This window comes from Thunnus albacares, chromosome 14, assembly GCF_914725855.1.
Source record: "Thunnus albacares chromosome 14, fThuAlb1.1, whole genome shotgun sequence".
In the NCBI taxonomy this organism is placed as follows: domain Eukaryota; kingdom Metazoa; phylum Chordata; class Actinopteri; order Scombriformes; family Scombridae; genus Thunnus; species Thunnus albacares.
The window spans coordinates 8473678-8501116 of NC_058119.1; the positions used below are offsets into that span (position 1 = coordinate 8473678).

A 27439-nucleotide genomic window follows, 5' to 3' on the forward strand; every position below is an offset into this window, starting at 1 on the left:
CATACTCTTACCCCATTGGCCAGTGGCAAATGGTTTGATGAGAAATCATCTTCAAATGCAAAACATAAAATAATTTTAATTTTCATAAAATAATAAGATTAACATAGGGGGTGTGCTCAGATGTCTTCAACCAAGAAATTTTGGTGGCCTTGTAACAACCTCACTTATCAGGCAAAGCTGGAGCTTGGTGAGGGGAGAGAGTTATAAGCTGTGGGTATGGTGGTCACTTGGCAGCTTTGTTAAACTATAAGTCACCCTCTAACTACGCCCACCGCCCTCCCACCGATCCTCCAACTCCTCCTCCGGGGTTGGTGGGGTCTTATCTCCAGTGGATGTGGGCTCCTCTGGCTTCACACAAAGCCTAATGTTGACATTCCAGAGGACCGAGCCTTGTGCAAACACACCAGGCCCCACCAGATGGCTAGGCGAGGGAGGACAGGGCTAGGACGAAGGACGCAAAGGAGGACGAGGAAGGGCAGGAAGAAACAACAGAATCAGACATTTACCACCAAAATGTCAGGCTACCCTGGCAGTTCATCAGTCTATCCCACTGCCAGATGGCTTCAGGTTCTATCTTCAAACAAATCATGTGTCCTGTCAAACTTCGCTTGAGCGAAACACTGACATTTGTCCCTCGATGAATGTAAAGTGTTCTTCTTATGTCCTCCAGCTACTGCCCCTTCTCCCATAAGCCATACATACAAAGCTAATATTTGGAGGTCACTGGGTTAATCTTCAGAGCATTAGGAAACCATAGAGTAGAAAGCCCTCAAAATGAAAAACTCATTTAGGGCTTTGACTGACCGTGGTGGGTCATGTTTATCAGAAAAGGGCAAGAAAGTATCACTGCTTAGTGAGTTTTTGGGCATTTGAGTAGTAAAAAATATCAGACTGTTTTTACATGGCAGTAAATATATGACAGTAAACCTGTGCCACAAGCAAACAGTATTTGTTTTTATTTTGGTAAATATAAGCTATGCTAAAGCACTGTATGTAAGAACGGGATATTTTATTATTGGTGTAATATGTTATATGACAATCTTCTTGTTTTGAGGAAAAACAGCAGAAATGAAGGCCTTGCTGAGAGTTACTTGTTAGTTGCCTTCACATGATCTGTGGTCTGCAGTCATGGGTAACCCATCCATTTATTTACCCCTGCATCTTTATCAATACGTAAACAGAACTGATATGTCTCTTTTGAAAGAACAAGCTTTGCTCTAAGTTAGGACCCATTGCGTCACATTTGTGACATCAAATAAAGTGTATTTGTCTTCACTCACAGATGCAATGACAGATCAGAGGGCATTTTGTCAAAATGGAACGATCTAATCCTCTATTTGGTCTCCCTGGAGTTCACCCCTCCCTGCTACCGCCCTGCCTGTGTGTGCCATCAGCCTACAGCACAATAGACAGCCGTTCTGATAAAAGTGTGCAATAGCCAATGTGGATATCCGGCTGGCTTTCTCTCCTCTCACCCTTTTAATGAGGGTGTATGCCGCTGTGGTTTATCCTGCCACTCTTTCTTTCCAATCCCCCTCCAATCCTTCAGGGCTGTTGCTGCTTTCTTCCCCTTATTCTATGGAAAAAGAGGAATGTTTTCTGACTGACTTTTCCCTCCAAGCCCTTTTCAGGTTCCGGAGACATGAGGGGGCACGTCTATTGGAGGAAGACTGGTGTGTGTGTGGGTGTGTGTGTGTATTCAGAACAAGTTGAAACCTGGTAATGGAGTGAATCAAGATTTATGTTAAAGAAATGTATTTTTATTACGGCCAAGAGCACATACTGTGGCTCTCATTTTCGGATTTGAGTATACAACAACATACTTTATAAACATAAATGTTTAATTTCCAGATTAGTATTTGGTTACTATCCATCCAACAATTACCTCACTGCATGCAATAATTTATGTAGCTCTAGGGATGACGTCATTCAGTCAGTCCACCACTTTGGTCCTGAAATATCTCAACAACTATTTAATGGATTGAAATGAAATTTGGTACGGGCATTCATGGTCCACAGAGGATGACGCCTACCGTCTTTGGTGATCCCCTGACTTCTTCTTCTAAGGTTGACTTTTTTGGTTTTTTTGGTGAAATATCTTGACAACTGTTGGATGGATTACTCTGCTTTTCAGAGTGAATTGCTAGGGTTTAGATTAGAATTGAAGGTTATCCCTTCAATTTCCATCTAGCGCCATCATCAGGTCAAAATTTCAACTTGTTTATGACCAAATATTTGCTATCTAATGACACAACATTCCCATCAGCCTCAGTTGTATCTTGTACTTAGTGTTAACAAATGTTAGCATGTTAATGCGCTAAACAAAGACGGTGAACCTTATACCTGCCAAACATCAGCATGTTAGCATTGTGATTGTGAGCATGTTAGCATTCCGATGTTATCATTCAGCTAAAAGCACTGCTGTGCCTATGTACAGCCTCACAGAGCTGCTTCTCTTTGTCTTGTTAATTCTTTGCTTCTTATCACATGAACCTGCAACAGAAGAGTGTTAGTTGTACTATGCTGTGTGAACATTCTTACTGTGGTTGATATGTATGAGCCACCATTATTAAATAAAAGACACATCCACAGCTGCCACTACCAATCACACTTGCTAATAGATCAACTTTGATTAACTTACATCAAAACAGATAAATCAACTACTCACTCTGTTGAATTAAATCTGTTGTGATAAGAGAAAAAGGGGAATCAATCAGCTAATCAGAGCACCTATTAGTCTGCCAGGAGGCTTACAAAGACTCTTTGTCTTATCAAAGTCGGACAGATCAAGACACAGAGCCACACTATCATAACAATGATGAGTTCTCTGTTCATTAACAAAATTGCTTTGACCACTGGCATGAAGTCAGTATCTAATGTGATCACATTTACTCTGAGTTTGTGCTGAGCTTTGTATTTTTGCATGCATTTTTGGTCTGTTAGAACAACTGAAGTAGGTAAGTTTTTATGTAAAATGACTCCCTTTCTATTAGAATAAACTAGTGAAATATAGAAAAATCCCCTTGTTTGAGCCTCTGTAGAAATGCCAAGGTTGTCTGAATGAATTTTTGACATGGTGGAAAATCCCTCTCCTCACGTATTAAATAATCAAAGCATGCAAGCAAAATACATAACTTTCTCCAACACAGCACTGTACCATTTCCACCCATATCAGAAACAAAAAAGAAGAAATTTAGCTCAGAGGAATGCACAGTTTAATGATAACACATTCTTTGTACTTGGAAAAATAAAACAAATCCAGCGATTTATCTCTGCCATTCACTGCAAAACTGCAAAACTGAGTGCAACAAAGTCAGAGATTGGGACAAGAATATATTTTTCCATCATTTATTTTGCAAATGTGGGCAAGAACACTTGCAAAAGAACATCTTAAAGTTGGTCCAGTAGAAAAAAAACAAAAAACACTTGAATGATTTAATACTTTGTTTTTCAGCTTTCAATTCTGTCAAGTAAATTTGGAGTCTATATTTAGTCTAAATGAGGGAGCGGATTGCTAGTAGGCATTTCCAAAATATTTTTCTTTCAATCATATAAATATCCAGAAATCAATCTCGTTTCCTAAAGCAAAGCTAAGAAAGAGTAAAATGACTGGATAGAAATGGCATCAACATCTACATAAGAAAGGGATTAGCTGACTATAAAATGTACAGTTTTTAAAATTTAACTTAATATTCACATTCATATATAAAACTTACAAAACCTGGATCTTTCAAACCCACTAAAAATAGCTTTTTCTGTTACTGCTGAAAGATCATTTTAAATTACCATAAATTTAACGGATTATTTATGTATTATCAGCATAATTAATGTAATAATTTCTGCCATATTGTTTTTGTTCTTTTTCCAGACTTTTGATTCATAAAAAAAAAAAAAAACATAAGTCAATAAATTAACATGCTACCTCAGTCCCTGAAAGCCAATACTCAACTGTGTTACTGAGTGAGAGTAAGACAGGTGTTTGTGTATATTAAAGTGTGTATCCATGTCTGTATGTGTTGTGTGTGTGTGCATGTGTGTGTGTGTGTGTGTGTGTGTGTGTGTGAGTGAAGAGAAATATAGGACACATAACCTATTAGCATACCTGCCTCAAACTCAAAGTAGGGTGGGGAGGGTTACGGTTATTTTTTGAGTCCATACAAAAAATAATTCATTGTAAATATATAATATATATTTATACATATTTGAATATATTTACAAATATACCCAGCACTATACATTATACTGTGTATTTTCTTTCTCCAGAATAATTGGGAAGGTTCATCAAGAGAACTGAAAAAGAAATGCATCAATATTACAAAATAAACAAGAGAGCAGTTTCTATATGTGCTCTCCTCCTATTCCTCTGTTTTGTTAGTCGAAAGTCTCTCTCTTACTTTTCCTATTCATCATCCTCTTCTAGTCCCTTGTTTTAAGTTCACTTCGGTCCATACATTCCTCCAGGAGCAAATAAAAGTCTTGGAATGCCAGCCACTGGAATGGGATCGATTGCAAAAAAATGAAAAGTCTCTGTTTATATGAAGGGAGAGGAGAAAGAGGGTCCCTTGGGAACATCAGTTCATTCAGTCAGTAAAAAAACAGCTTCTGTATGGTCCCTTTCCTCTCCGTAAGACCTCATGTGAGTATGTTGTGTGGGTGCATGGCAGTTTGAGTGTGTGACAGCAGCGCTGCCACCAGCCCAGTCCCGTCTGGGTCCGTTAGTCCACTGGGAGCCAGAGGGGGTGATGGGGGGGCAGGAGGTTTGGAGGATTTCGGAGAGGGTGTCTGTGCTACGTGTGTTTTGGGAAGTGGCGGGGTAAGAGTGGGGTAGGTCAAACTGGGGTAGAGAAGACAGGTGGCGGCTCATGTTTTGACATTTCCATTGATGTGCTGGTACTTGGGGAGGCAGGGCTCGTCCGGTAAGGGGTCGTGGGAAAACACAGAGTCGTCACCGGAGGAGCAGGAGCTGCGAGTGTCGGGGAAGCTGGGGGAATACTGCTCTGTTGGGGCACACAGGTCCAGATACTCCTGTACACAGAGTGAGAAAGAGAGGGTTGGGTGAGATCATTTACACTCAGACACAAGCTCACATGTTTCAAAAGGGAAAGGTGCTTCGAAGGAGTGAGAGGCGAAAGATGTAGAGCAAACAGGAGAACATAAATATAGCGCTGAAACCCAGTCAACAAGAGCAGGGACTTTCCAGAGAAGGGTGAGAGAGGTGGGGAAGAGGAGTATCACCTTCATTATGATATTTATCTAAACCATGCCAAATCACCCTGGAAGGATTTATGAAACAGAGCAGAAAAAATCATATTAAACTGGATACTGTATGAAAATATTTGCAGGAATAATAGATAATAAACTGAATGTTGGACCGCTGACTGATCCAGCAGAGCTTGAGGATAGCATGGTTGACCTCGTTGCGGTTTTGGTCGACTATAAAACAGTTCAGTATGGTTGTGAATTTGGGAAAAAGAGGATATGCTTAGACCAGAGAACTGGGGCAAAGATGTGGTGCTCCGGCCTTTACAGCATTGCTTCACATCACTCTCAAGTCCAAACTAATCTGACATCTGACACTGAAACGCCTGACATAAACACTATAAAATGGCTGGAAAAAATAAAGAAGCTGGCAGAACACAGTGCTCACCCCCCACCCCAAAAAAATGAAGATGAAAACCCCAAGAAATCCTGTTATTAATTTTTGACTCAGTCCAGTGTTGTGAAGTTGTTTTGGTCTTTTCATGTCGGCTGAGGCACCCTTTCTTCCCCTCCTCCTTGTCTTTCATGGCTGTTATTGAGACTAGTTGTGAGGAGGAAGAGTTCTTGGGGTTTTCTAGAAAATGAGCACTGGCTTCCATTTTCCCAGCTCAACATGAGAAGGCTCACATTACTAAAGACCTCCACATCTGCCAGCGGTTTGGGGCAGAGTGAAAGGGGGGTGGGGGGGGCGGCAAGAAAAAGGCGCTTTATTACATTTCAAAAGTTCAAACTCAAAGTTGGGCTTTTTTGGCAAAAATTCATGAAGTTCCAGCTCAAGAGCAGACGAGTCTTGACAGCTTTCCATCGACGGCCTCTTTTCAGGTCAGCACACGGATATCACAAAAGACAGGAAGGGGAATGGAAAGAAATGCAGGCCATTATAAGGAGCAAAGCATGGTTGTGATGATTGGGCAACTTCACTAGGCCGTAGCGGCCATGTTGGGCCTGGATCAAATCATCCGGCCATTTTTTTGGTCACCATTTAGGCCTTGTGTCAGCAACGTGGCTGCTAATGCTCCTAAAGCTTTCAGCAACATTCTGCTGAACCCTGCATGCACTGGCAAGAGCGTGATTTAGTTTGGATTGAGAAACATGCTACTCTGTGTAGGAATGTATCATATTATTCCATTTTATTGTTATGAAATGTCTGACTCCCATTTGCCAGGAAATAATAGCATGTGTGTAGCGCGATTTCTGACCACCCGGAATGCATCCTAAAACTTTATGGAATAGGTGAACATGAATGAAGCTGCACTCACCTCATTGGTGCTGAGGGTGAGGATGCGATCCAGATCTTCTACGAGCTGCTTGAAGGTAGGTCTCTGGGATGAGATGGCATGCCAGCAGTCTTTCATCATCATGTACCTGAGAGAGAGAAAATGAAAATCTGTTTACTCAAAGGAGAAGAGTGGATGAAGAGGGAGAATAGAGCAGTTCATGGAAGTGTTGCAGGCATCACCAGGTCTGTCCAAACTCAAAACTATGTCTCCTATGTCCTCAAGTGTCAAAATTTGTCATCTGAATTGCTTTATGCCTCTGGAACCAGGTATAAAGGAGTAAATCAAAACAGCAGGCATTCTATCACACTCATCTCACTTTTTCATACATTTTGATGGCCTGCTGCTGATCACAAATATGCCTCCTAGTGCTGTGGATTTCTTGAATACTGTAATGCAAATGTGTGTGATGTCCTGTATCCGTCTCTACTTTGTCTCCAGTGTTTTCCATCAACCCTCTCAGTGTGGCACTGCAGTAGAGCTGTGCCATTGTCCGCTGATTGCAGAGGACTCATTGTGAATGAGGACACTGATAGCAGCCAGTTACAGCTGTGCGGAGGCCTGACAGAGTGCACACAGAGTCCCGGAGTCATGGATCTGATGAAGCCCGGGATGGCGTTAAGAGTCTGAGTGTAAGAGCCAGTGTGTATTTGGGTGTCAGGAGGAGGTAAGTTTGGAAGAAAGGCAAACTCTTACAGCTCATTGGTGCAGTTGCCAGGCTTGTCCATGCGATGGCCCTCTTTGAGCAACTTGAAGAGCTCTTCAACAGGAATGCCAGGGTAGGGGGAACCCCCTAGGGTGAAGATCTCCCACATCAGCACCCCAAATGACCAGCTGGTGAGACAGAAAAACACAAACACTTTAAAAATATAGTCATAACATACAAAAATGACTGCAAGAAACTGCAAGATATATCTGTAAACAATGTTCAAGACCTCCCAGTCTTATATACATACATATGACCTTAACCTATAGATAATTTACATATGGCTACTTGGCTGAAGCTTGGAGTGATCTTCAGCAGTGTGACTGCAGTGGTGTCAATGCCCTCTTTCTGCCGTCCGGTGGCTTGTGGCGCGAACCCGCTCCCAGTGCCACTCTGGCCCTGATCTCAATGATGGCTTTTGTGCCCGGCTGGACGATCACACAGACTGGCATTGTCCAGTCACACCACACCAAAACAAACAGAGGACCACCCACAGCAGACAAGAGGAGGAAGAGGTCCAGAAATGGCTATTGACTATTAACTACTTCCTCATGGCAGTGTCCGGTCGTTAAATATCAGCAATCCCATGCCGCTGATTTCCATCACTGTCATGCTGCATGTTTATATTAGAGAGACTGTGGATCCACAGTGTCTCAAATGAATCATTCCTGCAGTGACAACATACTTGATTCATGTCCACACAAAGGCTGTATTATAACACACAGACACGCTTACTAACACTGATGCATGTGTACGCATTCAGGCAGCCACGGGCCATGTTAGTGGTCCGGTAGGGCAAGTAGGCATGGACAGGCAGGTTGGGTGTTTTATCAGTTCCTCCATCTGTTTACACAACCAGCCCCGGGTGTGTTCTCTTCTCTATCACTGGCTTGTATCTCCTCACTTGTTGACACACTCATCTCTCCTTTCTGTGCTACTTTGTAACCATCTCAATGCTTGTCATCTTGTTGCCCCGTGCAGGTTGGTGTCCACCTGCAGCCAACCTTGACTCACCAAACAAACATGTCCTGGGTCACTTTGAATGACCTGGCATTCATCCTTATGTGACTATATTTATGTATTCAAGCCAACTAGATACATAAATAAAGTGTAGTCAAACAAACAACAAATCAAAATCAAACAAATCAATCAATCAGTATACAAGTGACTCTATATTAGCAAGGTTCTGGATTCATATTCATATCTTGTTACATTTATATCTCAAGCACTTAGGTTGTACATTGCTCGGCTGCAGATATTTATGATATCGACTGAAGGGAACATGAATATGAATGTCAGAAAACAAGTCGATATGTGTACATACATCAGTGGTTCAGACCAAAACATGAAGATTTAAGGCTCTGCAATGTGGTCAAATGTAGACCTGCAACTGAGGGGATGGAGGGGTTTTGTTTAATTTGGCAGAGCAGGGATGATGCCGTGATGGCGCCTCTCTGGGTTTGAGCTACAGCCCCTTAGCTTTACCTAAGCCAGCCAGAGCTGAGTCTCCTGGGCCCATTTGTCAAAACAACAAGTTTAATTGTAATTCATGTATTCATTTAATCTGATGTCATGTATGGATCGCCAGTGTTTCTGGTGATGTTTGAATTACACATCACTCTGGTGTGCGTAGGCCCCCCTCCGCCTCCACAGCACCTCTCTTCCTCTTCCCTTTCCCTTCATATGCTATGTGAGAAAGGCAATTACTGAAAGTGAGCGATGAAACGTAATTAGCGGTGAGCTGACATAAAGGACTACAGTAGCCACTGCCTGCCTGCACCCCTGCCCCCCACCCCACCCCACCCCCCCTCGATTCAGTCCCCTGAGCTCCACCAGGTTATTGATTGGTGCTGAGCTATGGAACATGAAGGGCATCATGTGTACACACACATATTATCTAAGCGTACACACACATATACACACAGACATGGACAGTGGAGAGATTCTCTCTATCCAAGTGCTTAACTGGATGAGTGCTATGTTTAGTGTGCTACTGGTGTATGACTCATAGACACACACACACACACGCGCAAAATCTCTTTTCCCAGGGGTCAGCATGCAAGGCATTTATCTAATTGCCACATATACTTTCTGCCGCCAGTGTCTGGAGCAGAAACTTCAAACAACGCTGTCAGAACGCATAAAGCTCAAACACCAAAAAGAGAGGGACGCCTCCCTTTGTTCTGTTTTTAGAATGAGTACTCTTGAACTTAAAAAAAGAGGGAGACAGAGACGGGTCAGCAATTCACATACCAGATGAATGAAAATAAGAACGGTAGGCGGCAAACGGAGGGGAGAGAGGGAGATTATTTTGATCATGGAACAGCTCCAAAACGATGAGCCACATGTTCAAAGTGTTGCTGAATGAGGAGAGGAGAGTGAAGGAGGGGGGGGATGGGGCCCGCAATGGAGGACTGTAGCATTGTTGCGTTCAGACATGTGTGGAGGCCCAAAAGGAGGGGAGACTTCCGAGCCGGGCCGGAGGAGCGAGGGGTGAGTCTGTGGTGGAGGAGGCGCTGGTGGGCTCCGGACTCCTTCCAGGGCCCTTTGAAGCTGGTCAGATTAGTAACACGGCATTGGCTACAAGTCTAGCGTGAAATCCTCACTTTTGCCACAGACCGGCCAGCACTGGCCCCCTATAGCCAGTAACCCCCCACCCAACATTCACCAGCACTGCACCAAAACACCTCACCCACTCCCTGCTCCTGAATGTACTCCTGAAAAACAAGCCTCTGAATGTCACTGCAGGCCACAGGAAACCAGCAGGGCTTCACATGAAATCTAAAAAATAACTGATTGTGTGTTGTACTGTGTGAAGAAGAGGGAGTGTTTGAGGTTTATTGCATCACTGATGTGTGTAAATTGATTTTTTTTTATCATTTATTTGCAGTAGTAGGACACAGAGAGAGTTTGTTATATACTTACACATCACTCTGGTGTGTGTAGACCCGGTCGAACAGCGCCTCTGGAGCCATCCATTTCACCGGGAGACGACCCTGTGGACACACACACACACACACAGGTGAAATAAAATCTACACCCAAACCACCACTGGACTCTTTAATTTCTGGCCCGATCAGCATGTTGGAATTCATTAACTGCTGGGAAATCTCATTACTCTTGGAAAGGCCGATATGTGAAAGCAGCCTGGGGAATAAGGCACTAGAGCAACTGTCTGGGAGGAGGATTTCCCAGAGGAACATTTACATTGTTAAAGCATGAGAGCTGATAAACAGGGTCACTGATAAAGGAGAGAGTTTATCTCTGCATGCCATTAAAACACTGGCTGGGAAGCTAAGCGCAGCTGACAAGGCGGCCATGGTCAATATCTGTGCGGTAGCTTAATGGCAGGAATAATCTCATCAGACACTCTGAATTAGTAAATGGAGGGTTATAAAACTGATTTTTCAGCTGCTGTAAATACAAGCTCACTAACCAAAATCAGGAGTACGCAAGAAAATAGTAAGAAACACATAATATATTAAACTAATGTACTTTTAGGTTTTAATTCATTACATAAAGTGTCTTATTGTGCACCTACAATACTTTTTCACATGGTGATGTGATGGTTATTTAACAATAATAAGGTCACTGCTAGTTGTTCCTTTTCTATCAGATTGAAGACAAAATAAAGAGAAATAAAAGCAAAAGTAGCGCTACAATGATGGCTCTGTCTAGATTGGTTTAATGTAAGTGATCATCATTGTCACTGCTGTCATTGTCCTAATCATCATTACCATCAACATCATCGCACATTGTTGTTGTTGTTGTTGTTGTCAGCTAGTTCTCAGCGTGATTGTGCATGCGATGAAAAGGCAACCATGCATACTAAATGAGGATGTGCAGGCAAAGCTGCTCTGTGGTGGGAAAGAAAGACACCATTGGACCACTATGGAGATGTCAATTATGTTTAAACCGCTCCCCTCTCCTTCTCAATCTGTCTCTCTTTCTGGCTAATTGTATAAGTGTCTATGGAACTAAAGGAACAAGAGACTGACGGATAAACAAGGCAGAGTCTCCAGAAGCACTACATTCACAGGCTGCCTGGGAACCTGCAGCTTCTGCCAAGACACCAGCCGAGGGAAAGAGTGCAACAGAAAGATGAGGGAAGGGAGGGAATTAGAGGGATGGGTGGACTAATCTCACACTGTGGCACTCAAAAACATTCCCCTCCCTCGAAGCGCACATTGCTCTGTGTGCAGCATGCAGGTCGATGACTCACATTGGTCGTCTTTTTATAGTAGTCGATGTTATGGACGTCCCTGGCCAGGCCAAAGTCAGCTATCTTCATGACGTTGCTTTCTGTGACCAGGACGTTCCTGGCTGCCAGGTCTCTGTGTATACACTGGGATGGATGAGAAATAAGAGGGGGAGGGGGAGTGAAGGGTAGAGAAGAATTAGAGATTAGAGTTAAGTCATTCCATAAATAAATCAACTCTGAAATAGGTGTATACTTAATTTGGAATGGTGTTAACAAGTTTGTGGTGCATGTAATCATCAAGAAATCTCCAACACAGAGGTAGTACTTGAATGAAAAACATGACTCTACAATGACTGCACCAACTTGAACAAGTCTGGATAAGTTAAGATTCCTTGCATACTTTGCCACATATATGGCCGGAGTCATTTCTGTGCATCAGTGCACATATGCAAGTATGCACATGCGTGTGTGCGTGTGAGACAGTATGCTCTGTCACATTCCAACAGTGAGAGGGAGCGTGAGGCTGCATTTGGCCAACATGGCCGTACCCCCATTGTGAAAACTTGACAATCCTTCTACACAGAGGGGCTTTTGTCATGGAATGAGAGACAATGCAGGGATTGGGCAGGGGGTCAGAATAGTGTTTGTAGGAGACATTATTCCCACAGTGATGCACAAGTAAGCCTCCTACGTAAAAACCCTCCTGGATACAACACATCAAACACTGTGCACTGGCACAGAAATCTGTCTGGACAGTCAGCGGGGAGGGGGGGGGTGGATATCAAAACAGGACAGTTTGTGTGTTTGTGTGTGTCCTCCTCTTACCTTTTGTGAAGCTAGGTACTCCATGCCCCGTGCCACCTGATAAGTGCATGAGACCAGATCTTTGAAAGTGAGCTGTTCGTCTGAGACACGGGCAATGTCATAGGAGTATTCCATGCCGGGCGGCCGGCGGGCTCGAAGGTACTCCCTAAGGTTGCCTTTGGAGGCATACTCCACTATCACATACAAAGGACCTGCACAGGAGACAAGAACCACATTACTCTTTGAACATGGTCATGAATGATTCCTTTTGAGAAAAAGGGGCACTGCACAAAATTCAAAGTAAATCTTTAATGAAATACATCAGGAAGAGGCAATTGCCCATCTGCATGCTAAGACTTTAAAGTTACTTGCTTCAAGAAAACTGCTATACAAAAACACAAGGAAGTCTGTATGAAAAGCACCCTCCCAACTGACAGTGTCCCAAGTAAAATCAGTGGAGTTCCCCTTTAAGGTGGTACTGTATGATGTTTTGTCCCATGTCACTCACCATCTTGTGTACAGGCCCCCAAAAGATTGATGATGTTCTTATGTTTGCCGATCATCTTCATCATTTCCATTTCTGACACCAGGTCAGACAGGTCTTTCTCAGTGGCGTCATCTAAGAGCAGAAGAAGCATGATAGCAGGTTGTCAGGAAAAACTCAGCAAAACAAACACACCCTAGTCCTGTCTTCCCTTTAACCCTTGACTCACAACTCAGGTGCTGCCTTGTCAGGCAACACCTTGTTTAGTAGGGTGCTTCTGATTAAGTGCGGCTGACAGACAATGTAGGCTAAAGTTACAGGAGCAAGAGAAGCTCCTCACACAGACTATAGAGGCATCCTTTCAGTGCCAAAGGGAGGGAGGAGGAATTAAAGACGTTCAATCTGGATTCATTATCTGCTGCACAGGCTCCTTTTTCATAGGACTGATTGAGCCAATAAAGGTATCCAGACAGTCAGAATGGTATTGCCTGCATTCCTCTGCACCATTACCTTACATAGAGTAACTCTAAAGAGCAGATTTCTATTGTCAAGGTTGGTCGAATAGCCTGCTGCTCTACCTGATCTATCCACCCCTCCCAACCCCAAACCATCCCTGAGCCCCCCACTGACGCTTTCATTAATCACAGCAGTGCTGCTAGTGTGACTTGCCTCTTTGTGTGGGTGCTGACTGAGCTCCAGCCAGCTGCTGCTCTGGGGTCAGGTATGTGACCGCCCCTAACCCTTACCTACCCAACCCGCCTCCCCCTAGCCGTCATTCACCAGCCACCAATAACAAATAATAATGACTGCCCCAGGCTCCGCCTTGCCCTTTGCTGAACCCACTGCAAGCATAAATCACCTATAAAATGTACTCAGGTTGCCCACAAGACATAATGAAGTAGTGTACATCTTATCCCAGTGGCTTGATTTTAAGCACAAGTTAGACGTTTACCATTACAATCTCACTGTGACTGTGCTTCAGCAGGAGACCCACTTACCTTTCAGCATCTTGACAGCGACAGTTACAGCCTCCTTGGGTTTGTCCTTATCGATGCCAAGGGCCTCTGCCATTACAACTTGGCCGAAGCAGCCCTCACCTAGGGGTTTACCCAGGGTCAACCTGCAGCCACCACACAGCAAACACAGAGAGAGAACAAAAAAGACAAGTCAGGAAGCTGATTAGCTACTGAAACACAAACTAAAACTCATCGACCTGATCTCACTGTGGCATTGATTCACTCCCTGGACAGAAATAAATAGGTTAGATAGAGTGTGAGAGAAATAGAGGGAATGAAACCAGGCACTAAGCCAGTTTCTTAACCTCTACCGGTCTTTTTTTTTCTACAAGATCGCTCGCTCTGTTTCAATCAGATTGTGTCTGTGTGAGTGCTTTATTGGCGCGGTGACGGCGGCCCGTGCCAGGGCAGTAGGTAGGAAGGCAGACATGGCAACGATAATCACCTGATAAAGCCAGGGAGAGACACTCATTTCTAAACTGTTTACCCTGCCTTGGCATGTTCCAATATACACTCTTTACAAGTCATTACACAGGGCTTAGCTTAGCCCCGAAACTTTAGCCCGTGACAGATGGAATGCTGGCTTTGTGTTGCCATACAGGTGGGCCTGACTACAATACCAGATGGAAATTCAACTGCTATTGTATTGTAAACCATGTCACAATAGCTGGTGTGTTCAATTTAACATCCAAACTAGAAAGAAATTTTACTCACACATGCAACAACTATCCATCACAGGCACAGCACCTCTCTGACCCCTGAACCAGCGGTGTGCTCTAGTGTTTTTTTTTTTTGTTTTTTTTTTTTGATTGACGGGTGTTGGTCCAACCCCTAAGGCCCAGCGTCCCTGCTATGTAAACACTCACACTGCGCACCGTGAAGCCCAGGGCCCAAGGCCGGCACCCTGCCGTAGTAACACAATCCCCTATCTGTCCACACACACTCGCCACGCTCAATGGCAACCATTCTGTCCATCCAGCCACACATAATCGATGTTATTTTTCCTCCACACAAACCGCAAACGTTAGCATTCCTCAGCATTCTGCAATCCCAACATGATCCCTAAGGCGCTGGGATGACAGGCGAGGAATAAAGACCCAAAGAGAGAAGCACAAAGACATTTATTCAGCCTAGACAAAACATCCCCTTTGGTTGGTTCATCAATTAAAATCAAAATTTTCACCAGAGTGTCATTCTGTATGCACACAGAGAGTCTAGCATTACATTAGAATTGTTTTTTTTTCAGTGGTGATTGATGGTAAAATTTATCATCTGAGCTTTTTTTACAGCCATTTTAACAAAAGACAGGCCTTCACATTTATGGTTTGAGATTTCCCCTTCTTTTTCAAAACTAGAAGTCTCAAGTGAGTATTAAACTCCTCTAACCTTTGCCGCCCTATTAAATCTAACCTAAAGCTTATCGCTGGCCACTGCAACTGTGACTAACCGAAACCTCAGCAGTGCTAATTCCTCTGGTATGAGACAGAGCAAACACTCCTAGCCCAAACATGCAGATGAAAGCTGCAAGTGCTAACCACTAATTAGCACAGCTTCGTTCCTTACCATCAGAGGCATGTGTGTGACTATGTATGAGCGAGTGTGTGACGGAGCAGCCGTTGTAATGATAAGGCAGGGTGCCAAGTTCAGGTCATTCTACTACAGCACAGTAGCCTTTATCTCAGCCACCATAGCCATTATTCACCACTTTGTCATTATTGCCTGCTGTCTATCAGTGTTCATGGCACTCTTCCCCTAGAAAAATAGTTATCTGATCATTTAGCAGCTGAGATACAATCAAATGTTCATTGTATAGTAATCTAGGTGTTATCTGCTACTGTAATGCACCCTGTTACCCAGAGATATTTGTATTGGCTTTGACAACAAGGGACATGGGTGTAACACTGAAAATGGTCATGCATACTGTCAAACAAGTACTGTATGCAGGTCTTGAATCCTGAGTGTGTCAAATGAAAGTGACACAGCATGGAAGATCAGCACTTAAAGGCTGTTTTATTCTTTATGGAAAAACTGAATCAGATTTACATAATGATGCATTTTGCTGAATGTTCAGATCTGTAATTAGGACCAGTTGATAGTTATTATTTTCTAGCAAAACTTTGATCTTAATGATTCTCAGAGGCTAGCAGAATATATAAAACTTTTTTGTCTTTAAAAAGATTTTTTTTTGTTTCAGATGCAAATGAACTTTTCTCATGAATAAAAAACAGTACAGACGAGGACAAGGTAGCGAGTGATCAGAAACATGAGAAACAGACACTAGAGTCACCCTCACCTGTCTCGGGCAAACTCCCAGCGTGGATCCTCAGGAAGGTCGTACTCAGGGATTGGCTCATCGTGTGCAGAGCTCCGCCGTGTAGTGATGCGTACCAGCGGCGTACTGGAGTTCATTGAAGAGCTCGAGTCTGCCGACACCTACAAGTGTAAAGACATTGGCTGATCACCGCGGTCTGGGTTCATAGGTCAGATAAAGCTCCAAGGCATCACTAGAGGATGTGTGCGTATGTGTAATTGACTCTGGTGCTTTTATTGAAATTACCAGTTGGGAAGTATGGAACATTAATATGAATATATCATATTTAACATTAGGGCTAAGAATCTGTCTCTAGGCTAGAGATTACATTTCAGTGATCATTAAGCTGTGTGCAACAACAGTAATTTTGATGAACATGGGTTAATCACTCAGCCTCGCCACTGTCCCCGGGGCTCATCTCTCCTCTTTCCACCCTAACCTTACCTTGACACAGGAATCAGTCTCTCCGCAGAATGTAATCCAACACTTTTTGTACCTTTTGGTTTCCCTTTAGGGAAAAGCATTGCTCACACACAAAAAAACACTCTTGACTGCTATTTCAGGCAGCAGTGCTAACTTGTTCAGAAATGCACACCCTCTAAATTAGGATGGAGGTAGTTTGTTTAAAATACCATAATAGTATGTACGATAGATCGTGGTTTTTTTTGTACACAAAATCCAACCATGCAACTTTTGTTATATTTTAGCATTACCCTACATTTATTGCTGAAATAATAAAAGTAAGTTTCTCTAACTATCAGACTACTCTGTCTGCATGTCAGTGAATCTAAGAGTTTGTTGTGTGTTGTATTTCTGCAGTATATGTGCATTGTGTGTTTTTCTCCTCTAGGGGTGTTAGATGCCATTAGAACTCTTTATCTACTTTCTGTTACCTGGCGGCGCAGAGGGATCTGCTTGCTCAATTTGTGGACCGCTGGTTGACCCCCAAAGTCGGGTTTCTTTGCAGTGTTCCTCATGCGGCACACCACCACGATGCCCACCATGCAGGCGATGAGGAAGACGCCTGCACAGTATATAGCAATCTCCACGTAGTCTGGGGGAAGGGGCTCTGCGTTTTTCTCTGTGGCTGAGGAAAATAAAGGAGGGGCATTGAGATGGAGATCAGGCAAAGAGGGTTAGAGGATGTGATCACTCTCACATACATGTATGGGTGACACACAGGCACATTCTCCATTTGAATAAACACACATGGGTATCAGACAGACAAACAGAGAGACAGATGCTTTGGAGATGACTCATGCGTAAATATAATCACCATTGGCAGGCAAACTAAACAGAAATGATTTTGTAGCATTCTACTCTCTCTCTTCTTCCCAAGGTACCAGCACGCCTAACAGGCCTGTACAGGGCTTAACAGTCTAAACAGATAATAAATCTTGATTCTTCCAGTACAACCAGGCATGCATATGTCTGCATTCTGTGCTAATGTTGGAGACACACGGGCACAAACACCCACGAACGGCGGAATAAAACACGCTTCACTTCCAATCGCAAACGAGGGAAAGTGATGCCCTTCATGGTTGTATATGGGCTGAACTTCCTGTCAAGGAAATGGGCTAAGTTAGTGTGTGTCTGTGTGTGTGTGTGTGTGTGTGTGCACTATAGAAATGAACTGTTCCATAATGCATGGTTCTCCAGACCACAAACAAGGCTCTTGTACAGCACAGCCAACCAAGAAGCCCGTCAGCCAGCTGGATGTGAAGCTACATGTAGGAACCTTTCTTCTGTCTGCCTCCTATCCTCTGGTCCAAAATCCACATCGCACACACAGATGCCACAGCCTCGAAGGCGCCGTCGGCGTAGATAGAGCTCGTCGAGGGCAATAAATATTACATATTACTCCCGGAGGAAATGGCTTGACTGTGATCATTATGCTGTATTGTTTACAGACAAAACAAAACTACTATCTTGTTACACCATTAAGGGAGGGTTGATACTACTTGTCCGTTGAGAGCCACAGAGTTCAGATAGTCAACTACTCTCATCAATCTCATTTAATGCCCTGACATGATGCCCAATCTACTTTCAGCTACAACTTTAGCAGAAACATTTGTCTGTCTAGCCTGGCGTAAACTTCTGCAGAAACTGACACTAAGTTTTATGTATTTGATCCTTTGGTGTACATAATTACAGGCCAGTCATACAGCAACGGACAAAAATAGGATAAAACATATTGATAAATGAAAACACACACAATTGGACAAACATTCACATGCATGAGTCATTCCGTGTAGAAGCTAAGAGGTTTGGCCCTGATAATTGAGAAAGCCAAGCCAACTTGAAGCGAGTGTTGAGCTTTACCTTTCGGTCTTTATTTCAAGGAGAAATAAGGATTATAAAAGCAGCCAATTATCAGAGCCAGGAGAAGGTTTGAGAAAATGGGATGCGCTCAGTAACAGAGCATCAGTGAAACACATGTAGAGAAAAAAAAAGATTTTTTTTACATGCAGACTCAGAACCAAAATGTGGCACTGAAAGACTTTCCCCAAGGAGCAGGAGAGAGATGTAACAGCAAGAAAGAGAAGGTGGGAGACAAACCCTCCCCTCACTTTGGAGTCTGGAGACACTCAAGCTGCTCTGGGAGCTCCATTTCCGTCTCAGAGTTATAATAAGTCGTCTGCAAACTACCACGTTATCTGCTCTGAGCTTTCAACAGCTCGCCAATCCTGATAATATTATAGAATATATGCTCCCTGCTCCTACATTACATTGTCTTGGATGTTGACCGTGCAGGTTCATCACAGTAATCTAATATTTGAGTTGTGTGCCTTGGACTCCGGAGGGAGGACCTGCCTTCCATAGAGGTCATTGAAATGACATAATCCAACCATTTTTGACAAAGCCGAGAGAAGAAAAAGGGAAAGAGAGGACAGTACACGAGTGTATATACCTGGAAGCACCGTCAACCAAGCAGTGTGATAGGAGATCCCAATAGAATTACCCGCCAAGCACGTATACTCCCCAGCATCTTCAAATGTTACATTGGGCAAGTAGAGAACTTCTATCTCCTTATCTGTGGTGTTAACACCTGCGGTCTGGGGAGAGGAAGAAGAGGAGGAAGAGGAAGAGAGGGAGGAGGTGGAAAATAAGAAAGAGAGGATCAAAGATAAGAGCAGAAGGGGGACCGGAAAGCAGAAATGGGGAGTCATAGAGAGAGACGGGGGAGGACAGAGAGAGAGAGAGAGAGAGAGAGAGAGAAAGAGAAAAAATGAGACCCACAACACCAAGAGAGAAATAAAAAGAGTTGGGTGGCGTCCATCATTGAGTTCCCATCTACAGCAAAGGATGTTTCCATGGTTGGGGAAGGAGGCTTCATAAACAAAGACACAGATAGAACCCAGTATGCCACCAAAACATGGGAAAATAGAGCCAGTACACCAAAAATAAAACCCTGAAAGGTTCCCGTCACCATACCAACAGAACCTGCTAATAGAGGCCAATCTAATCCATACATTGGACTAGACACATGCACACACAAACAAAGAGAGCATGGAGAGCACAGCACTGCAACACCGTACGCTATCTTGACACAGCTTGCAAGAGAGAGAGAGAGAGAGATGTGAAAAAATGTAAGAGAGGGCAAAGTCAGATGCTAGCTGTGACAATTTCAGTGTCTTGGTATGCAGGTCCAACCAGTGCTTCCATGGCTGCACCAGTCTCAGCAGCTGAAACACAAGGGTCTAACATTAGGGGAGAGAAGGTTTGTGAGCCCCAGGACCACCAAGAGACCACCAGCAGGACCACCACAGCACAGCAGGTCAGGGACAAAGCCCCGGAAACCACACCGGAAGGGGGAGGGAATGTCGGTCAGGTCTCGGGGGTTACCTGGGATGACAGTCAACCAACCCGACTGGCTGACTTCGCCTATATAATTGGAGACTTTACAGGTATACTCTCCAGCATCGTCCTCCGTCACATTGGTAAGGGTGAGCATCTCCACGTCTGAGCTGTTAATGCCTGACCGCTGAAATCCACATACACACATACTTAGACATGAACATATTCAAATCAGACAAATAAACGTAGAATTAATCACAAACAGACAAACATGCAAAGATCATGACTACGGCTACTGTTTATGGATCTGCAGGAAAGAAGAGAGAGCAGGAATCACCACCAAAGAGTCAGCATGGAAAAGACCTATCAGTTGATAAGGGAGGAAATATGATGATCAGTTACTTATATGACCTTTGGAATTCATCTGAAACACCTGCAACCACTGGAAAAATACCAAGAAAAAAGGAAGGATGAGCGTCTAATCAAGAGAACAAAACCTAAAAGGGGAAGCTGGAAAGTACCTTCAGCACTCTGACGTAAGGATGCCCGTCAGGACCGTAGCGACTGCCGTTCTGAGTGATATGTTTCAACCACTGGATATGAGGTTGGGCATCGCTGTAGACCTTGCAGACAAAGCGGGCGTCCTCCCCAACGTATACAGAGGTGTTGGCCGGCAGACCAGCCTGGAGAATAGGCCGATGAGGGGACCGTTCTGTTGAGAGAGCGGGAAATGTTAGTGTTGAAACTCAGTGTATAATACACAATTTTAAGAAAAATCATATCTGAAATTTTAGGATGTGCATTGCCTGTGAGAGTTTATCTTTGCAAAAGCAGAACTTCCTGTACTGTACGTGTGAGTGTTTCCAAGCAACCCTAACAGCTAGAATCATGACTGTGCCGCCTTTTCCTTATCTCAGAAGCATTTAGAGGCTTCACACAAAACAAAGACGCAAGGGGATTTATCTACAAAAGATAAAGAACTCAGGTGGAGGAGGACTTCCATACAGTGGGGTGTATATGGTGCATGTGAATAGGGGGGTTATGCAAAACTATGCACCAGTCTTGGAAAGTGAAACACCTTCATACCACCCCCACATCTCCTGCTATCTGCATTCTTTTACAAGCAAACATTTGGCCTGCGAATCCAAACAGAGCGAGACCTGCTGAACAATGCCCCCTTTCAAACACTACCCGGCCTTCACAACTACACTGAGGAGCCCACCAACCCCCACACTGACAGCAACCACCCGCTGCCATCTCACACACACACACACACACACACACACAATGACATCACTCAGCCTGGGGCACTGCATTGCCTTTCCAAAACAAAGCCTTAAGCCTTAAGGTAGGTGCAGTGAATTTGTGCGTGTGTGTGAGTGCATATGTGTGTGTAAGATGGGGGTGGGTCATGGGGGATGGTCAGAGGGTGAGGCTGGGTTGATGAAGGGTAGAGGCTAGGATAAAGGAGGAGGACTAAAAAAGGGAGAAGGAATTAGCAGGGTGAGCAAAGGACGAAAATGAATCAACAGATGGAGAGTGCAGAAACTGGGAGGCAGAGACTTCTTCCATATGTCTGCCTGCCTGTCTTCCTGCTCCATCTCTCTGAAATCTGTCAGATCAGATGATTCCCACCCCTCCTTCCTCTCACCCCATCTCCCTCCTCCTTCCTGCACATTCCTAGGGTTTGTCTTGTTTATTGTCTCTCTTTCTTTCTCCCTCTTTTTCTCTCCTCCTCCATCATTCACAGGCATTCTCACCCTCTCAATCTTTCCCGAACAGAGAGGTGATTGATTGTTATGCAACTCTCTCTTTGCAAAATTCTACCGATATTTACAAAAACTGTCAAATGTAAAAAAGAGCAGTCAACTTTAAAGTCAGGTGAAAATACACCGAACTGAAACAATCATAGAGAGAGAACCTAGGAGCTGCCATAAAAAAAAATCATTCTAATCTCAGGTGGTGAGGGTAGGTAGACACACCTTTTCTACCCTCATCCTTAAGCCTGGGACACACTGCCTGCGTGAGCATCGCGTGTGTGTTGCGGAACCTCTTGCTTTTGATTTCAGCGCCCATGTTAGCAGGTTAGAGCAGCAGTGCGTCATCTAGAGATTCAGCATCTATTTTTTACGTGCGACGCGTGTGATTCTCGGCAAAATAGACAGTGAAAATGATCATACTGGCAACATTACACCTTTCACTATAGTTTCAGTGTTTATATCTGTGGAATATGTCACAGACATGAAAAATATAAAAGTGTCACCAATGCGGATCAGCCTGCACGGTACAAGCCGGGGCAGTCTCATGACCTTGGCACTGTATACTGACTCAGTGGTGAGAAAAGCAAGGCAGAGACTGTTTCATCTCAGACGCTTGAGGAAATTCCGGGTATCCCCTCAGATACTGAGGAATTTCTACTCCTGCACCAATGAGAGCGTCCTGACTGGGAACATCACTGCCTGGTATGGAAGAGTACCGAACAGGGCCGCAAGGCCCTGCAAAGAGTGCTTCAGTCAGCTGAACATACAATAGGCAGTGCTCTACCCTGCCAAAAGGATATTTACACCAGACACTGCAAGAATAAGGGTAGAAGAATCATTACGGATTGTGCAATCAGACCAAATGACAGCATGGGTGTGTGGTGTGAGAAAATAGGCCAAATCATGATTAGAGGGAAACCCCAAAAACAATAAAAGTTTGTGGAGCAATTCTTGCCTAAATTAGAAAAAGGAATATTGTGTGTGTGGCCATGGGTGATGCAAAGACACTCCTTTATGGTCCATTGACCTTACACAAGAGGGCTACACTTAAGGAGAGAAAGGCATGAGGGAAGAGAGGAAGAAAAAGTTTTGAAAGACTCAGTCATACTGCCCTTTCTGTCTGCAGCACCAAATGAGGGACTGGCGGCAGGAGAAGCTAATAGGTCCTGGTCATTGTTTCCATGTATCAAATCAAATGAGAGAGCAGAGACTGCAGTGTTTTTTATGTTCTGCTGTGACCAATATGTAGTGACCGGTTTCAGATCTGAATCCATCTCTCAATTAAGTCATTGGTGAAGTAATTTGATGGCAGTAGTGGGGAGAAACAGACAGAAAGAAGCGTTAGGAGACGGACCAGCGGCATTCCATGGTGTCCCATGCGAGACCGCTGAACTCTGTGTAACCTGGCAGCTTGGCACACAGGGCCCTAAGGGTCAAGGAGGGGCAGAGGCACAGGAAGAGCGCGGCATGGCACAGGATGGCATGGGGCTACCAACAAAGTGCCGAAGGGCCACTGGGTGCCACAGTTCTGACTGAAAGAGCCGGCGTCTGTTTTGACTTCCCATGTGTGTCTTCTCGTGGATCTCTGACTGAGGCCTTTTCTCTAGAGGCCAGTTTGAACCAGAAGAGGCTGGTTCCTCTTGGTTTTAATAGCTGATCCTGCAGGTCATTTGGAAAAAGACTGATAAGAACGGTCTTTTCTGTCTCTGTTTCTCCTCCTTTTCTCTTTCTCCCCCTCTTCTCCCTCTGTCCGCCCCACCATAATGGAATAAAATGAAGCAAGAGGTTGCAGGGGGCAGTGCCTGCAGAGCCAGACGTGGAGGGGGTTTACTGCTCTGCAATAAAACAGAACAAAAACAGAAATATGCAGTCTGAAGGAGAGCTTTAGCTAACTCCAGAGGAGAGCAGAGCAGGGGGCCTGAGTTGGGGAGCATGTGTGTGTGCGCATGTGCCTTTACGCTCATTGTGCAAAAACCCTCAGGTATTCAATCTCCATCTGATATAATGAAAATAATACTCACTATTTCCATGGAGACGCTAATCAAAACAGAAGTGTGTAATTACAGTAGGTCTGCTCAGGACAATGGTGACAGTAGGGAAATAATTCTACATATAGCACAGACTACTGACGCATGGACTGACCAGTGACCCCTAAATGTTCCTCTGTGAATCAAACTGTTCCAGCTGAATGTCTGTCCAGAATGTCTGTCCAGTTTATCTGTGGATTGTTGACCAGCCTTTATAAGAATAACTGTGTCGATGTGTTCTGATTGCTTGTATAGTGGTTCAAGTGAGGGCAAAGGAGAGCGGGTCCGTACACAAACACACCTGTCCACATCGATCTGCTATCTTTATCCCACTCCCCTTGTTGTCCCCGCTGTATATCGATTCTGCAAACTGAGCAGAAAAACACTCTTTCTGCGCTCCAAAGGTCATAGTGAGGGGTTGACTGAGTTGGGTCTGAACTCGCTGTGATAGTGCTGAAGCCAGCACTATTTGTGCTCTATGACACAGAGAGTGATTCTACACAACGATCATCCACTCCCTCCCGGGTAAAGACGCAATCATACCTGAGCTGACCTTAGAGGGTCAATTCACCCAAATTACACACACACACACAGAAAAGCATATTTTCCCATTTACCCCTCGTGGTATCAAGTTATGCAGATAGTTTCTGTTTGTGTGCAAAGGTTGTGGTGCTCACAGCATCGAAAATTTGCTTTTGAAGAACCGAACAGCAATGTGTTTTTCCAGGAACAGTGTTCCTATTCATCAGGATGTTCCAGTGTGCTCTGGGAATGTATCTTCAATAGAATGTAGTTCCAATTAGAAAAAAAAATGGTTTGGGTGAACTGATCCTTTAAAAAAAAAGCTTAAATATATTTTATATATTTTAATATAGTTAATTTTTACCTGTAGTCAAGATGTGAAACAACTTCCAACTTGCTGCTTTAAACAGACTGTTTGACCTAATCCTATCTCATACATACACATACACACAAGATACTATGATGCAAGTGGGACTTAACTAAATGAATAAAAATGAAATATAATTATATAAATGAAAAAAGCTACATTAAAACTGTTGACACATGTGTGTTTAGCTTCCACACACTTGGCTGCACTCCTTGACCTGCACCTGCATCCAGAGTGCACCTGGGTGATCAAACAGCTCATACACACACACACACAAATACACATACACACAAACTATTCTCACTGTGAGAACTCTTTCCACCGGCCTCCCTTTCCTCCACCTCTCTATCCCTCCACTCCTACACAAGTGTACTCTGAGTCTTGTGTTTATGTTGTGCATGGTACTGACCTACTACATCCAGAGTGTAGGTGTGGTTGATAGATCCAAACTCATTCTCCACCAAACAGGTGTAGTTGCCCTTGTCCGACGGCACCACGCTCTCCATGATCAGGGTCCAGTGCTGGCTACGCACCTGCGTAAAGGAGGCAGCGGTTTCTTGTCATAAGTGGACTCACAGCAATAAATACATAAAATAGCAGTTGATATTTACAGACATGTAGAGCTAGCACTAAATCAGAAAGATGAAAGAGGAAAAATGAAAGTGAAAGAATGGATTTGGTTGGAGGATTGAAAGATGAGAGCTGACGCAGTGTGCTGGAAAACAATATTGAGGTTGTTGACAGGCTGATTCAACCACAATGACTTTGCAAAATCAGAGTATTGCTGTGAAACTTATCCCAACTCATTTGAAAGTTTTACATTTACTCTGAAAAGTGGGAGTCGCAACAAATTGGATAAAATAGTATTTACAAACAATTGTTTGCACGTTTTATGATTTAAGGTAAAATTACATTGACAAATACAGTGAGTAGAATCCAGCATATTTCCCTGTAATCATCTAATTCTTCTGTCAGTCGCTGTTATCTCGGGTAGTAAACCCCACCCTTCTACTCTAAGCAATTTCAAACACACAGTTATTCAGAATTATTTGTAAAAATAGTTTCACCTGTGTGTGGAATCTACAGGTGTGAGCTAACAATAGTGTTTCCGTCTCCAGACTGAAGAGAGACTGTAGCTTCTGCTTGTGCAGGCCTACATTTCACACAATGGAGAGATTATGCCACAGGGCTGGGCTCAGGCACAGCTTTTGTCCAACATTTGTTGACGAAGAAAAAAGGGAATTGAGCTGCCCACAGTGTATCTGACAGGCTGACTGTATCATTTCCGTCACGTCGTGACTGTTTTTTGTCTACACTGTAATGAGCCCACTGAAAGCCAAAGGGAAGCGACATTAACAGCTACATCAACATAATCTGCTCCTAAACTTTCCTGGCAGGGAGATGTGTTTCCTCATAAACCATCAGCCATTAACCAGGAACCTCATACTTGTTCAGCATCACTGGATCTTTTCATAAATTAATTTCATAACTGTCTATTTAAACGGCTGTTCCACTCCATCAGTGGGACTCTAGGTTTTACAGTATGTGCTGCTTGTTTTGAGAGACAAAGAAAGGAATTTAGGAGCAAAATAACTAAACTCCAATCCAAACAGACTTCGTCACAAGGGAGGAATTCTTCACATTCAGACTAGTTGTAGCTGTTTGCAGGCTTTTTATACAAAAAGGAAATAAAACACAACCAAACTAGCTTTACTTTCCCATGACATGCAGAATCAGGTATTTCCAGCATATACGGTATAAATCAGTTTGAGCCGTTTATTTCTTGAAACTAGACTAGGATGAGAAACACTTTCACATGTAAAACAGCTCTTTTGTTGGAACCACAGCATTGTGCATAGAGAGTCATATTCTTTTTAGTCTGCTGCTGATATGGAAAAAAAAGTGATGGCCACCAAATTTGTCATTATTCTGGTCCTTCCTCCAGGAATTAGGGAATGCAGCTGAGTTAATTTATAGTTTTAATTAAGTCAGTTTCCTTTTTTTTTGCACAGAATGTGTAATCAGCAGGCTGCACAGAACAACAACCTCCTTCCATTTAAACTTGAACCGGCTAAGCAATAGTGTTTGTAAATCACATTTCATAACAACAGAATCGCATACTAGTCTCCAACCAAAGCCAGTGGGACCTGTTCTCCCTGATTTCGTTACCTCAGCATTCTCAACTCATTTCAACCCTGACGCTACCTACTTTCTCTATACATTACTGTCTAGGGGCGTTTAACCCTTAAGTCTCAGGCTTAGGTTTCTAATTGTTGGGGGTAAAGAACCATTTCAAGTTACAGTGAGAAACTGCAAAGTATCCTGTTGAGAGGAGGCGCACGGATGAGCAATTCCAATTTCACACCAGAAACCCTGCCCTCGTTTCCTCTGTCTACTCTCCTCCCGTCTCTCCAGTGAAGGGTGGAAAACGGGTGAAAGGACAGCCAGAGAGCGATTGGAAGAACTGGCCTGACATCCCTTGTAAATACATTCAAAAAAATGGCCAGAAATACTGTAGCACAGAGAGAAGAAAAAGTCTGAGAAAGCAGTAACTTGACATTTGTAATAAAAAGGTATGATGTATTACTGTTTATCCTACCTTATACCCTCCCATGCGGTCTTCTTGGCGGAAAGGCCTGCTGTTTTTAAGCCAGCGCAGCTTGGGCCGGGGGTTGCCTCCTGCAGCACAACGGAACTTGACTGTGTTGGCAGCTGGCACCGCATGCAGCTTCTTCTCCATCTTTGCTGACGAGGTCCAGTATGGGGCGCCTACAACCAGGGGGAACAGTTGGTGTTCAGTCAGGGTGAGATTTCCTAATCATGTCCTCAGTATTAACTGTTTGGCTTCAGGGCTTTGGACTGGTTAAGACAGATATACAGGGAAGCGTGACTGCAGAGGAGCCAAAC

The 27439-nt window shown here is 43.8% G+C and overlaps 1 protein-coding gene across 4 annotated transcripts in view; it reads right to left on the bottom strand.

Annotated features, from left to right (window-relative positions):
- Positions 1-3334: 3334 nt before the first annotated feature.
- The window catches only part of fgfr2 (fibroblast growth factor receptor 2), a 39452-nt gene continuing 15347 nt past the window's right edge, over positions 3335-27439 (bottom strand). For 2 of the 4 annotated variants that reach the window (XM_044372952.1, XM_044372949.1), the window contains 14 exons: positions 27132-27301; positions 24942-25065; positions 20378-20568; positions 18970-19114; positions 16946-17145; positions 16041-16180; positions 13730-13851; positions 12756-12866; positions 12269-12459; positions 11465-11587; positions 10168-10238; positions 7233-7370; positions 6519-6624; positions 3335-5025 (listed from right to left, as the gene is read on the bottom strand). In XM_044372952.1, coding sequence (XP_044228887.1) covers positions 4861-5025; positions 6519-6624; positions 7233-7370; positions 10168-10238; positions 11465-11587; positions 12269-12459; positions 12756-12866; positions 13730-13851; positions 16041-16180; positions 16946-17145; positions 18970-19114; positions 20378-20568; positions 24942-25065; positions 27132-27301 — 1997 coding nt within the window. In that variant the 3' untranslated portion in view covers positions 3335-4860. Of the gene's footprint in view, positions 5026-6518; positions 6625-7232; positions 7371-10167; positions 10239-11464; positions 11588-12268; positions 12460-12755; positions 12867-13729; positions 13852-16040; positions 16181-16945; positions 17146-18969; positions 19115-19904; positions 20044-20377; positions 20569-24941; positions 25066-27131; positions 27302-27439 lie in introns of all 4 variants that reach the window. The other 2 variants (XM_044372950.1, XM_044372951.1) reach the window with 2 other exon arrangements.